Here is a 15,431-nt window from a genome sequence, read left to right on the forward strand (position 1 = left end):
TCATTCATAATTTTTTTAAACATCCAGCTATATTCCCTCTCTCAACATTGCTTTTCATGATATTCATGACGTAATGTTTTCTACGGGAAGACCCCGATTTTTACCAGTAATAGCAAATTTTAGACAACTTTTGTCTAGTTTAAATTTGCAACTACTGGCTAAAACTGGGGTATTTCCGTAGAAAACATTACCTCATGAATATCATGAATACAATATTTCTTTAAATAAGCTACTGTGCTCTTTAACTTTTAAGATTTTAAGTAAAGCATTCTTTTTCGGGGTGCTGTAACAAAGTCTTAATTACTCTCTTTAGAAAAGAGTACTCATTGGATTGCTGTACTAAATAGAAGTCATAATACAATACATGATTTGTACAGTCTCCTTTTCAAAAATTGTCTTTATATTTTAAGAGTGTTATAATGAGAGTTGACTAGATTCTTATTTCAAACTCAAAGTTTCAAGACCCGCCACGTCAATCTTCAGTGATTCTATGAGAAAGCCTTTAAAGTATAGTTCAAAACTTTTTGAACGTAAGCAAACTCTACATAAGGCCTTAAAACACTACATAAGCTTAGGGAAATTCCTCACAGGTCTTACGTAAAATTTTACGTACACGTGAAAAAAGACTTCAGAGAGAAAATCATTGTTGGACAATACCCAGCATCAATCTTGATTCATATATTACCTGATAAACCACTTCATACAAACATCCGTCTTTGCCACCAAGAAATATGCGACCATTGGCAGTACCGCATATTGAAGTTAAATAGACATTATCCGTTGGTATCACAAAGAGTGGCTCAGGGTGCAGTTGCAGTGTTCCAAACATGTCCCCTGATAGAGCTGTAAAAGTGACACAATAACTAGTAATTTCCAATGTATTTGTTAGAGATAGGTCACATTCAGTTCCCATTGACAATTATCAGATGAAAATTTTACTGGTTTTAAGAAAAAGGTGAAATCAACATAAAAGGGCTTGCGGAACGAACGTTCTGTTTTCGCAAAGCGAAGAAATCCAAAATGTACTACTCCATCATTAATGCAGGATGACAAAAAAACAACTTATAAGATCTTTTTCTGCTGAAGTAATTACTGTACACGTTTTTTTATAAGCAAGTGTCTGCCCCTATGGCGCTATGTCAGGCTCGCATTACGCTTAGCATTATATTGTTCTTTAAAACAAAAGAGCCAACAAATGATAAAGGTACCAAAAACTGAGTCTGCACATGCTAATAAATGTTATGGTTATAGAAAAAAAACATGTAGTTATTCAAAAGACCGTCGCCTGGTCGCGTTCTCCCAAACGACTATGCCAAGGAGGAGAATGTTGGAAAAATTAGAAATGCATGAAGACAGGGGTGTTCCAAAAGCACCTGGAGGTATTTGAAAAGTCATTGATTTGTACTCAATTTTGTAATTTTTTTTAACAGCTTTAAAAAATCTTGCTGATTAAAATTACAAAAATATTTGCTCAATATATACAACTTTCCACAGCATAAAATAACTGTCGAACGTGCTAACCGCACTGGGCTCAACTTCAGTGTTTTTAAATCATTCGTAGGCCCAATTGTAAAATTGTAACCAATTTCAACTAAAAACTCATGACCACCCCCTTAAAATGGAAATTATAAAATAACGAAACCACCCACAGGGATTAGCCCTTGAAGTCTCCAGCCTGCCTAAAAGTTTTAGCCTCGTTTTGGCGAAAACTCGTGACCACGCCCTTGAAAATGGAAATTTTGAAAAGATGAAAAAACCGCCACCAGGGATTCGCCCAGTATCAAGTGTGCAAAATTTCGGCCAAATCTGATCATTTTTGAAGTCTCCAGCCTGCCCCAAAGTTTTAGCCTCGTTTTGGCAAAAGCTCGTGACCACGCCCTTAAAAATGAAAATTTTCAAAAAATGAGAAAAAAAACCCCAGATATTCACCCAAGGAACAAGTGTGCCAAATTTCAGCCAAACCCGATCATTTTTGAAGCCTCCAGCCTGCCCCAAAGTTTTAGCCTCGTTTTGGCGAAAAATCGTGACCACGCCCTTAAAAATGAAAATTTTCAAAAAATGAAAAAAACACCCCCAGATATTCACCCAAGGAACAAGTGTGCCAAATTTCAACAAAATCCGACTATTTTTGAAGCCTCCAGCCTGCCCCAAAGTTTTAGCCTCGTTTTGGCGAAAAATCGTGACCACGCCCTTAAAAATGAAAATTTTCAAAAAATGAAAAATTCACCCCCAGATATTCACCCAAGGAACAAGTGTGCCAAATTTCAACCAAACCCGATCATTTTTGAAGCCTCCAGCCTGCCCCAAAGTTTTAGCCTCGTTTTGGCGAAAAATCGTGACCACGCCCTTAAAAATGAAAATTTTCAAAAAATGAAAAAAACACCCCCAGATATTCACCCAAGGAACAAGTGTGACAAATTTCAGCCAAACCCGATCATTTTTGAAGTCTCCAGCCTGTCCCAAAGTTTTCGGGCAGACATACATACATACACCATAGCACACGAAAAGTCCATAGTGAGGACCTCATTCGCAACCCGTTAAAGTGAGGACTTACACAAAAAAGTCCATATCTTTAAATTAATGCAACCCACGGTAATAAAATTTTAGGTGGGGTTAGAGTAGACACTAATACGTAAAACAGCCCTAATAACACACCCCTATCTTTTAATTCAAAAATCCGTTATACCAAGGACCTGTGTCTATTTTTTCGTTTATAAGTACCCGTTAAAGTGAGGACTTCCCGGATTTCAGAAAATTCGTGTGTACAAACATGCAATCTGAGGACTTGAGTAAATGTTAATTATTAGTGACAGTCTGATTTGGTGTATATAATGGAGGGTTGAGCCAACGGATTAGAATAGGTGGATTAACTTCTCTCGTTGCTCCCAAGAGAGATCCATTGTCTTCTCATTGTTACAAGAAAAATCTGTAAATGACTCTGCGCACTCCTCGTTTAGTTTTTTCATTGTTTTTATAAGAACAATTTTCCAATTTATACAGTTTCGAAAACGAATTTGTCCTATGATTCGATCAATTTTGATGATTTTGCAAATATTTTAAATCCTGCACTTAAGTTTTAGCAGACCAGTTTTAATGTAAATTTTTAATCTTTTGTCAATGGCAATCTTCAGATAAGTGAAAATTAACGTATGGTCTATAACTAAGAAACTATCGATGGGTCACGAATGGGTTGCATACTGGTGAAAGAAGACTGTATTTAGAATTAGGAAAATAAATTTCAAATTATTTGGCTAATTTCTGCATTGGATAGAAAGGGCTAAAAAAGTGCATTTTCTTATTTAAAATGTACCACGTGATACGTAATGACCAATGAAAATGTTGAAAGTAATGATTTTTTACAACTTTTTTACAACTTATCAAGTTTTAATTGCTAGCAAACTCGTAAAAAAGTTTGATAACCTAACGAGGAGTGTTTTCTATGAGTTCTTAATCCACCTATTCTAATCCGTTGGTTGAGCACGAGTTTGTTGCGATGTAGTCAGAAGTAATTTTTAGAGATTTTAAATCAAACTTCTTAAAGGATATTTGTGGGGTTTTTCCACTAGTCAGGAAGCATTTTCATCCTCAGGGCATAAGTCACTGTCTGGTAAAGAATAAACATCAATCTTTAGAGATTTCTCTTTCATAATACGGCAGGGACATTATGCTTCAATAAACTTAAAAAAAAATCTTTTGTGCGAATTAATCAGACATTAATCTGAAATTGCACCGCTAAGGCTCGATGAGAGAGGAGGTGCTCTGCAAGGGTCTAAAATTTAAGGAAATACGAAATTTATGGTAAACTTCAAAAAGTTTGTCCTTAACAAGGCAAATATTATCGAAAAATTACACCAGGCGAGCCATAATGATAGATTTTTAGACAATTCTTTCCTGGGTCGGTTTTTAAAGACCTTAATTTTGGCCGCACACGGTCGTTTCTACAAAAAGCAAATTCAGGTTTTTTAAACAAAAAAATTTTTGGACGTCAAAAATGACATTTTTTGTTACGTTTTATTTTTGAGCCGTCTGTAAGTGATCTGAAAAAATGGACGTGTAAATACAGACTTAAGGCGCTATCGGATTGAGGCTTTAAATCATTTAACAATTTGTAGTTGATTGAGTCAATGAATTTGTCGTACTTTGTTATAAAATTCGTAAATCACACCTCACAACTCTCATAGGAGCTAAATTTTCTCGTCTCAATAACTTTACTTATTGGTCAGCCAAGGGGACCCTTCAAATCCCTTCCGCGATTTTTTTCCCTCTGGTGGTCGTCGTCGTTAAGACTACTAAGTTTAAATCCTATTTCGGATTATTTTCGGAAAACAAGTTATCGGGAAAACTTTCATTAATAGAAATTAAAAATTAGAATAGAATAGAATTAAAACATCATTAATAGATCTGATACTAACAAATGAAGAACACCAAGTCAATGACATCCAATACCTAGCTCCTCTAGACAAGAGTGACCACAGTGTGCTTTCTTTTTTATGTGAATGCTTTTTCGACCCGAAAGTCTTAACCGAGAGGTTTAATTATAATAAAGCAGATTTTACAGATTTTACAGATTTTAAAGTCGGCAAAAATCGGCCAAAAGTACCCAAAAAGGCGATTTCGGGCTATCGAGTTCACCCCGAACGCGTGAATTCTGAGCCAACTAGAAATGGTATAAACTCCAAATTTGGCAGGGAACTTTCCCTCGTCACCCTGAAGACTCCCTCAAAATTTGAGCTCGATTGGCACGCGGTCGGGATGAACCCGATAGCCCGAAATCACCTTTTTGGGTATTTTTGGCCGACTTTTAAGACGAAATGAAAGGTTGCCACGGGTCAGGGCACACTTTGGGAAGGCCCAGGAACAATTTAGAACCCAGTGGAGTGGATGCAGCGTTCGGGCGGGCCCAAAGTCCGGGGTCTGGTAAAGTCAGTTTGACGACTTACAGGTGCTTCTGGGTAATTTTCTCCTCGTCTGAACAGAAAAACATTTTATGGAAAAAAAGAGGAAAAATTGCAATAAATCAGCAAGTCCAAAAGGCTATCAGAGATCAACGGTACGGTACGAACAGAGAAGAAATATGTAGAACCGATTATGTCAATGCACGTAATCAGACCAAAAGATAACACAAGTCAAAAAAAAATCTCGAAAAACGAACATAAGGACATGTTGACTTAAAAACTATTACAACTTTAACCAACCACAAGCTTTCTTGATCATTCAAAATTAATGGTATTTTACTAAAATTTAGATAAAATTCTTGGGTTTCAAACATTACAGAACCTCAGGTGAAAATTCAAAAATTCAATATTTTCAGTTCCTCAATTTGTAGTGTGTCAAAGTTACAATGCAAAATCAAGGAAATTTTCAATCTGAATTTTACGGAAGCTTGTTAGTGCCATATTGTTAACATGAGATAATAAACAAGTTATCTCCAGATAAAATATTATATCTCGAGATAAGTAATATCAGGACAATTTTATCTCGAGGTAATTTTTACTTCGGGAAATAAAAGAGATAATAATTTAACTCGAGATAATTTATCTTAGGATAATTTATCTCGAGATAATTTATATCCGGATAATTTATCTCGAGATATTTTATCTTAGGATAATTTATCTCGAGATAATTTATATCCGGATAATTTATCTCGAGATAATTTATCTCAGGATAATTTATCTCGAGATAAGTTTATCTGTGGCGTGGCGTGGATAATTTTATCTTGCGATAATTTTATCTCGAGAAAACTTTTATTTCGGATAATTTTTATCTCGACTCGAGATAAAATTATCACTGGATGCGTATTTATCTCGAGATAGCTCACTGGATGCGTATTTATCTCGAGATAGCTCACTGGATGCGTATTTATCTCGAGATAGATCTGCGTATTTTATCTCGAGATAGCTCATGGAGTATTTATCTCGAGATAGCTCACTGGATGCGTATTTATCTCGAGATAGTTCAATGGATGCGTATTTATCTCGAGATAGCTCACTGGATGCGTATTTATCTCGAGATAGCTCACTGGATGCGTATTTATCTCGAGATAGCTCACTGGATGCGTATTTATCTCGAGATAGCTCACTGGATGCGTATTTATCTCGAGATTCATGATATTCATGACGTAATGTTTTCTACGGAAATACCCCGGTTTTAGCCAGTAGTGACAAGTTTGAACTAGACAAAAGTTGTATAAAATATGCCACTACTGGCAAAAACCAGGGTCTTTCCGTGGAAAACACTACGTCATGAATATCATGAATTCAGTAACATTCTCTAAGACGGCTTTGCACGAGGGAGAAGAAGGAAATGCTGCTTTGGATCGGAGATGGATGCGGAAGAGGTAAGAAATTGCGAAATTGATCCATTAATATCTCATAATACCAATTTTACATTCACCTTAAATTCTCATAAACCCTCGCAGGCTTTCTTTTATTTGTTTTTACGTTTTAATCATGTAATAAAGGTTATGCGATAAATCAATTTTAAATTTTCTCTCTTGAACCTCTGCCCAGCCCTAGGCCAGGGCCAGGGCACAGGGGAGCGGAGAAAGTCGATTCTATCTGATTTAAAGGGATAATCAGATTGTTTTTGATATTTGGCCTACCACATATATGTACCTTCTATTCCCGAGAATAAAGTTATTCCAGATTTTGTCCGTAAATGGGGGGCAGACGACACAGGATTTCTGAGAGCGAATTTTTGTTAGAAAAATTTGGAATTTCCAAGCCTAAACAGGCCCGGCGGAACAACCGTAAAAGTGGAGAGGCTGAAGGCTCAAAATGAGATAAAATTTGCTAGGACAAAAAAGGTCTCATTTGCTCAAAAGTTCTCGTTCCCTGCGCATCATCAGCTTGCTTTTTAATGCTTTAACTATGGCGCTAGATAATGCAAATACATCTCGTCCTTTGAACACATTATAAATTGCAATTATTTGCTTTACCTTCAAGTTATATTCTATACTGTTTTTTTCTAATGATCTCTGTAGAGTTTTTAAAAATGTAACAACTTCTACGAAGCCAGCCATGTTTTGTTGTTTTTTGTCTTGTTTTTGTTGCTGCGCTCAAATGTTTCTGCGCCTCCCACATTGTAACTGGTAAATTTTCACTGAGAAAAGCATTACGTAGAGTTCCCCCTCTCAGAGGGGGAACTCGATCAGCCAACACCACATGAATTTTTTGTATATGGGTCTGATTTCAACGACTAGTTTACTAGTCTAGGTGACAAGAAGCCTGAGTCAATTTTTGACTCAACGATAGACGTTCGATAGGCGATGCTATCGTGGTGTAGAGTTTTTCTAAAACAATGGTCTTACCCTTTTTCTCTCATAACACTTTCTTTGTCGACTCAGCTATTCTTTTTCAAAGCATTTCTTGAAGTTGGTTAAACAAGATGTATTGGTCGTGACTGACGGTATATACGAGCGTTTTGCCATTGCAATGTCAAAATTTATAGGCAACATAATATTATATAATGCTCAATGCTCATGCTGACTGATAAAGAAAACGCGATTGGATTTCTTTCCCCATTGCAAAAAAAACATCGCATTCAGATGATATCCGACGGAACGTAAAAAATATATAACAATAACGTAGACGGTTCGAACAAGACTATTCCAAAAATGATCAATACAGAAATGACATTCTCTACCGTGAAAATCATATATCGACGCTGTGCCGTCCAATCCAGCTTCTATTCAGCGCGCAATCAACGCAGAGAAAAGTAACCATGACGACCATCCAAGACCATCCAAGATCTTGGATGAAGTTCAAAGTTGATATTTTTATTCCCGTCGTTTAAAACACAACTCAAAAATATCATCAATGCTTTTAAAAAAGTCAGTGATAGAGAATCATAACATAAAGTCTGGTCTATCATTTCGAATCAATTAATATCACATTTCCACAACTAAAAGTTTAGTAAATTATTTGGGGATCAAGTAGAAGATTTCTTTTGAAAGAAACTTATTTCAATTACACTTGGAGGTTTCGGGGAATTCGTAAATAGTAAACTGCATACTTATACAGTCTGCTAGACATTAAAATGGTAATATTTGATCTTCATCTTTGATTTTTTCTACAGTGATTAGATTGATAATAACGAATTATAATAAACTTTCTATTATTGGTCTTCAGAGGTTGAAATATTCTTAACCTCTCTAATTAACTTTTAAGGAATTTTCATGGAAATTTTGCTTTTCATTTAGACGGCGTAGCAAAATTTGTATAAAAAGATCTCGGGAAATGGGTATTTAAAATATGGCTTTAAATCATCAAGCTTAAATCATTGTGGCTTGACCGTTCTCCACCATTATCTTCGAAATCCTCGAAGTAGTAGCGTGAAGGGTCGACCAAAACTGGCAATTTTATAAAATTTTATTTTTAGCGCCTTGTTTTAAAAGGAAATGTCTTAGTTAGTAAAGATTTTGCTGAACACAAAATTAGTAATCAGAGGTGCCTTGCTTTTTGTCTTTTGCCCCCTCCCCAACACGAGGGGAGTGTTTCTTGATATTTCAAAGGCAGTTGATCGAGTCTAGCATAAGGATTTAATTTATAAACTCAAATTCTACGGGGTATCTGGTCCCTTACTCTCCATTTTGAGGAATTTCTGTCAGGTAGGTATCAGAGGGTTGTTTTAAATGGAAAGACCTTTGAGTGGAAACAAATCAAGGCAGGAGTTCCTCAAGGTTCGATTCTTGGTCCCCTGTTTTTCTAATCTACATCAACGACCTGTCCAAAGTATCTTGAGACCAAGCCTAAGATCTTCGCTGATGACACATCTTTATTTTCATTAGTGATTGACCAAAATTGAGCAGTGACGAATTAAACAGAGATCTTGCAAGAATAAGTGAGTGGGCTCGTCAATGGAAGATATGTATTTTAATCCTGATTCTACTAAACAAGCTGTGGAAGTTTAATTTTCCAAAAGTAAATGCTGCTGTTTATCTTTCAATACTGACATACATAAGAACTAGTGAATGTCAGAAACATTTGGGTCTTACTTTGGATTCTAAACTCTTATTCAGTCATCATTTGTACCAAGAAAATCTCTGCTTACTTTATATAAATCTTACATTCGACCGCATTTAGACTACATCATATACGACCATCCTGAAAATTCGACTTTTGTGAGTAAGAGCTTGAATCTATCCAATATAATGTCTGCCTTGCTATACAAGCTGCTTTCGTGGAACATTCCAAGAAAAACTTTATTCTGAACTTGGTCTCGAGAACCTTGTTGGTCGTCGATTTAGTAGAAGAATGATTTTCTTCTACAAAATTTTAAACAATTTAACCCCCTTTATTTATGTAACTACTTACCACCAAGACTTGTGGCAATCTAAGAACAGGAAATCCTATTTATACACGTAATATTTGAACTAAGCGTTTCCGAAATTCTTTTTATCCATATTGGATAACACAGTGAACTATTCTGGATGGTTGTGGGAGACTTAATTTCGCAGATTTCGCGAATTTGGGTGTCATCCGCGAAATTAATTCCGTTTATAAGTATACTTAGGCTCGAATTCGGTTAAAAAAAAGCATAATGCTAAGCATAATTCCAGCTGAAATGCAAAAAAATTCGTGCAACTTTTATAAAACGCTGACCTTCTCAGGGTTACTTTTAAAGGGGGGCCGTCCACATTGTACGGGTACGGGGGAGTCTTCTCAAAAGCGTATGCTTGCGTACGGGGGCAGGGAAGGGGTCAAAGGAAAATGTACGTACGCAGAGAAAACTTTTTTCATAGCCCTTTTTTGCTTGTTTTTTGTCGAATTTTACGCTTCTTATATGCATCAAGGAAAAAAAAAGTTTCTTAATAATCATTTATGAAATAAAGGTCCGAACCAAACGATTTGAATTTTAAATTTTCTTCAACCTCCAAGCTGTTTGAGCTTTCTTAGACAAAAAGATTTTCGCCTGCAGCGCCAAATTACAAAGAATTCCTTCATTTTTTGAGCCGAATCAATGTTCCGACTTAAAATTTCGAAATATTCATGAACCCAAAAAAAAATCACAAATCGAAGTCCAGAGTATAATGCGTATTTCGACAACCAACATGCGTAATTTTGGGGTAAAAAGCGCGGAATAACGCGGTCGTCAATTATGACGTCATAAAAATTGGTAACAAAATCTCTCAAAACAGTTCAAATCATCATTAAACGACGTCATCAAAAAATTGGAATCAAAATCTCTCAAAAATGTTTCAGAAATTCAACCAATCATATTTCCGATGGAAATCTTTATTCAAGTTATAATTCAAAATATTGACCAAAGATGCGGTATCAAGTGTACATTAATTATACTTAATTTTTTTCACGAAAACGAATATTCACACGATATCGAATTTGTTGTCTTTCCCAGGAAAAAAATCTTAATCCCTATTTGCATGAGGAGCACAGAAAAAAAAACACAAAAAGCGTGATACAACTAACTTGATGAGAAAGTAGTTGTATTGGGTAGGAGGGCAAGTTATTATTTTTTTTCAAAAAAACTTTCCAAGCTCGACCACAATGATGCTCCAAAGCAACCAGTTGGGTCCTACGTTGTCGGCGAACTAATGTCATTATCCTCTCCTATGGGGCTTTAGCGTGAGTGGCTACAAATACTCCATATCCAAATATCAGTTAGATAATCTAGAGAAAGGCTAGTAGGCTTGTAGTTACATGTACGGCTCATAATCTCATATTTCCAGCGTATTATCCCGGGGGGGGGGTTACTTAGGCAAATGGAGGGTACGGTGTGGGCCACCCTTAAGGGTACCTTTTTTGGACTTCCAAAGTCCAAAGTCGGAAAAATCAGAAAATCAAATTTCAGTCCCACAAAGGGTCGAAAAATAGGAAAATTTCAACTTTTTACCCCCCTGAAAGATCGAAATTTGGTCAAAATTGGTCAAATTTGTCCCGCTAAGGGTCCAAAGTTCGAAAGTCGGGCGGCACCCCCCGTCAGCTCGCAAACCTAGTACCCCCGGCGTATTATCAGCTTTTCGATATTCACTTGATACTACCGTGGCATTATTTGATTTTCAAACACGTATAGTCGGATCAAACATTAGTTAGGGAAAAACTTGGAACTTATCGGCCCTTTTTAGGCCGGCCCTATTTGTCGTTATTTTTTAGCATTTGGCGTAATAAGTGCCGGCATCATTAGGGCCGTTGTAAAGAGGTCCAGAGAATTGCAATTTTTAGCCTCGAGTGGCGTTAATTATATTATGAAAATATTAGCCATGCTAAAAATGTTTAATTTACAAGCCGAGTGTGCTATATGTGCCTGTTTTGGCGTAATTTGAAGCCGTAAGTGACGTAACCCAAAAAATTGACTTGTGGCGGAATAAGGGCCGGCGTAAAAAGGGCCGATAAGGTAGTCACTTTTCCCCGAAAAAATTTAAAACGAAGTTATTCGATCAAGAAAAAGAGCCTCTAATTTAGTGTGTTTTAAGCATGAATTTTGTTAGATTCACTTCAGTACGTTCACTGGTTTTACTAATACCCTGGCATTGTCTGGTTTTCGAACGTGTAAAATTACATAATTTGAAAGCAACTGGGCCGTAAAAAAATGAATATGGCCGTACATAACACGTCAGATTTTTGTAGTGGGGGTAGTGCAGCATCAAAATGGGCATATATTTCCCAGCAAAATGTTTATTTACGTGTCACGTGTCAGCTCTACAACATCTGATGCCCGGTGTACAACATGTACAACATCTGATGCCCAGTAAAAAGATTGCGTCAGATTCGACCAATAGGGTCATTCGCAGAGCAGGAAATTTTTCCATGACACGTAATCATGAAATTCATCTTGAGATAAATTATCCTGAGATAAATTATCTGGAGATAAAAATATCTCGAGATAAATTATCCGGAGATAAAAATATCTCGAGATAAATTATCTTGAGATAAATTATCCGGAGATAAAAATATCTCGAGATAAATTATCCGGAGATAAAAATATCTCGAGATAAAATATCTCGAGATAAATTATCCGGAGATAAAAATATCTCGAGATAAAATATCTCGAGATAAATTATCCGGAGATAAAAATATCTCGAGATAAATTATCTTGAGATAAATTATCCGGAGATAAAAATATCTCGAGATAAATTATCTCGAGATAAATTATCCGGAGATAAATATCCTAAGATAACTCTAAGATAAATTTATCTCGAGATAAGATAAAGTGTCCTGAGATTACTTATCTCGAGATATATTAAGTTATCTAAAGATAGCTTGATTATTATCTGCTTATAATATGATGGCACTAACAAGCTTCCGTACGTGTGCAATAAACTGGGTTTAAACTATCAATTCTTTATTTTACAGTTAGACACCCCCTGGATGTCCCATTACTCTGATTCACAGTAAACCTTATAATGTTATGTTACCTTAATTACTTTTCAAACTATTCGAAGAATTTTAATATGAGAAACTTTTCTTTAATATGGAGAAATCAAAATCTTTTAAAATTAACCCCACCCCCTAGGTAAACGCTACTATACTAATTTCGGCGAAACCCGACCACCTTGTCCCAAACTCGGTCCCAAAGACAAACAAGACAGAAAACCAAACGTACAGACATTTTCAGATTCTACATTAAGTTTGGAATTTAGAATTATGTTATATTAATGAAAATATATTTCAAAAACAATAAGTACTCTCGGGTACCTAATAAGCGTCCCCCCTTTAATTAATTTTTCTGCTGTTTTAGCCTACTTTAAAATTTTTTTCCATTAGATACCCGAGAGTACAATGAAAGTGTTTAAATATTTGGTACAAGCCAAAAATATTCATCTAGATATCTAATGTGATTTAGCAATTGCGCTTCCTTCATTTTAGTCAGTTTAACTATAACCAAATAGAAAAACTGGCCTAATAGACGAAGAGAGCGTTGTGAAAATAAGCGGACGATTAAATCGAATAAATGATTGATTTAATGGTTGATTTACTTTCATTTATTTTGACATATAACGCCAAATTAATTTTGTTTAAAATATTAAAAAAAAAATTCTTCCAAAAGAAATTATTCATTAAAAAATAACAAAGAACAGAACTGCTGTACAAAAAATATTCAAATATGTAAAAAGTCAAATAATCTTAAATTTAAATATCTCTATTTTCTCTTAAAAATATACATAATGTGCCTACGTAAAATTTCAATTTTTGTCGATTTTTATTAGTTCATTAATTGGTTGTTGGTGAATTTAAAGTTTCTTTTGGGAAGTTGTTTGGTTGGAGCCGCATTTCCCACAGAAGCGATCTTCAAGGGGAACACTAGATGAGCAGTCAGCGCAATACTTGATGAGGGAGGGCGGTGAGGCGCCACGTTTTGAGATACTAAGGGCGTTTTCTAAGACTTGGCGGCGTCGTTTGCTCAATGGTGAATATTGGATTGGTCCGGGAGAGGGTCGGGAAATTGGGGATTCCACGTGTCGTTTACGATTGATTTTGATTGCTTCTTTGCATTCTGTGCAGTCGCATGATGGTGGTGACACTGTGAAGCCACGGTAGATTGGGACGACACGTTGTTGGGCCAATTCTCGGTTCCTCAAGCATTGAGCAGCAGCTAAGAAGTCACCTTTAGATTGTTGTAAAACAATTTCTATTTCACGTGTTGGAAATCGTGGAAATTCTTGACGTAATTTGCTCATGCTTGTTTTGAACATGAATTCGGAGATTTTTAAGCATTCGTTACATTCAGGATCTTTGCAGAAACTGGCTGGCTTTCGGATTGCAGTTCTGGATCTTGAGCGGACGTCGATATCATCAGAACGAACGGACAAGGGTGGAGATATGGGAGGGGAGATTGAGGCGGGTGTTCCAGTTGATCGTGCGCTTCGTTCACTTTCGTCATCTATAAATTTCAAAAGAATCAAATTATAAGTGGATGTTTAGAAGGCACATTTTCATGAAAAATGAGTGAATATTAATTTTCTTAAATCCAGGTTAAAGCTGCATAGGTTTGTAAAACTACAGTACATTAAATATACAATGTTTTTTCACTTTAAGAATTCGAAAGACAATAATAATGAATCAGAGAATGTTAATGAAGACTTACCACTATCAACAAATCTTTGGCGTTGGAATTCACCAAGATATTTCACGTTGTTGAGGTTGATCAATGTTCTGGGAGATCGTTCATCATCCGAAGATGCATATTCGTTTCTCGTTTTGTTACTCGTTGAAGATTCGGTACCACCGACAATTTTACGTTGTTGACGTAAAGATGCGACTCGCGAGGCTGTTATTCGTTGACGTTCAACGACAACTTGACAACGCGCACATGTGCAGTTCTTCCATTGGCAGAAATGTTTGTGACCTTTGAGACTGTTGACTATGCCGTGGTTACGACACCGAGCGCATTTTGGAGCGCGGTTGTTGATGTTGGAAGATGAGAGATGTTCTACTGTTTGAATAACCATGTCTTTCTTGTTCAATCTGTAAGAAAATAACAAGAGAAACATTAAAGATGGATGCACAAAAATCAACAGTTCAAAATGTCAGAATACATAGGGTTGTACTCTCAGAAAATCACAAAAATACATCAAAGAAAAAGTTCAAAATACTTACAAATTTTCACTTTGGTTGTTCACGAATGTCAATAAAGTTGCAACAGATTTTTCCATAAAAATTAGCAAAAATATAGTTTTACGCAAAATTTGCGATTTTTTTTCTAAACTATGTATGTCCTACTTGAATGTGTTCTAAACTCGATACTGATCTGTAAAAGCAAGCAGTTCCCCTTTTTATACTTGATACCTGACCAATCTTAATGACCTCATTTAAAAAAAACAATAGATTTATTTGTTTAGATTATTGATTAATCTCCGATTCGTGTTTCTCATTCAAAATAGAGGAAAGAAGGGAGAAGTCACACAGTTCTTTATAAGAATATCGAATTTTTATAAAATACATTTTGAATTCCCTGACAGCTCTGAAATTACTGACAAAAATATTTCAAAATTTGGCAAAATAGACAAGAAAAAATTCATCCAATGATAATTTCATGCCAGAAAATGCCAAATAACAATTTAAAAGGATTTTGCTTTGTTTTCACTAGATCATTGTGGATTCAAGGCCGGCAGGTTTCTAGCAAAGCAAATGTATGAATTATCACGAATACGTCTCTATGGACGAGGGCAAATTTTAAATTCTTCCATTTCCTGGACTAGGTATATGAACCCTGAATTTTGGGAGAGATACCCTTATAACTAAACAGTTGCCTCTCTGTAGTTCGATGTTCAAGGAATAAAGAGTCATCTTTAAATTAAAGAAAGATCCGAGTTGTAGAGAGCATTTTACACTATTGTACTCTCTAGCTGAGGGGACTAATATTATAGTTCGAATTACAGAAAAATTCAAATGATAGAAGTTCGAATTAAGGAAAGTCCACTCTACATGCCATCAGGATATCAATTACCCCTGTAAAAGGTATGTTCTTATAAA

General features: G+C 35.8%; 2 protein-coding genes across 2 annotated transcripts in view; both read right to left on the reverse strand.

Moving 5' to 3' along the window:
- The window catches only part of LOC136803432 (nuclear pore complex protein Nup155-like), a 158,958-nt gene that overhangs the window by 20,779 nt on the left and 122,748 nt on the right, over positions 1–15,431 (reverse strand). The window lies entirely within an intron of this gene.
- LOC136803426 (doublesex- and mab-3-related transcription factor 3a-like) lies at positions 12,899–14,707 on the reverse strand. The gene is made up of 3 exons (XM_067060145.1): positions 14,556–14,707; positions 14,044–14,423; positions 12,899–13,839 (listed from the first exon to the last, which is right to left on the reverse strand). The coding sequence occupies exons 1-3, from the start codon at positions 14,609–14,611 to the stop codon at positions 13,190–13,192; spliced, it is 1,086 nt and encodes a 361-aa protein (XP_066916246.1). The 5' UTR covers positions 14,612–14,707; the 3' UTR covers positions 12,899–13,189.

The sequence above is a fragment of the Clytia hemisphaerica genome, unplaced genomic scaffold, assembly GCF_902728285.1.
Source record: "Clytia hemisphaerica strain Z4C2 unplaced genomic scaffold, Clytia hemisphaerica genome assembly, whole genome shotgun sequence".
NCBI lineage: Eukaryota > Metazoa > Cnidaria > Hydrozoa > Leptothecata > Clytiidae > Clytia > Clytia hemisphaerica.

What these genes read in the sequence shown, in the direction of transcription:
- LOC136803426 (XM_067060145.1), bottom strand. Translation starts at nt 14,611, where the DNA reads ATGGAAAAATCTGTTGCAACTTTATTGACATTCGTGAACAACCAAAGT. An exon ending in AACAACCAAAGTGAAAATTT is followed by an intron (nt 14,424 to 14,555) that starts GTAAGTATTTTG and finishes ATTTTCTTACAG; the next exon opens with ATTGAACAAGAAAGACATGG. An exon ending in CCAAAGATTTGTTGATAGTG is followed by an intron (nt 13,840 to 14,043) that starts GTAAGTCTTCAT and finishes TGAAATTTATAG; the next exon opens with ATGACGAAAGTGAACGAAGC.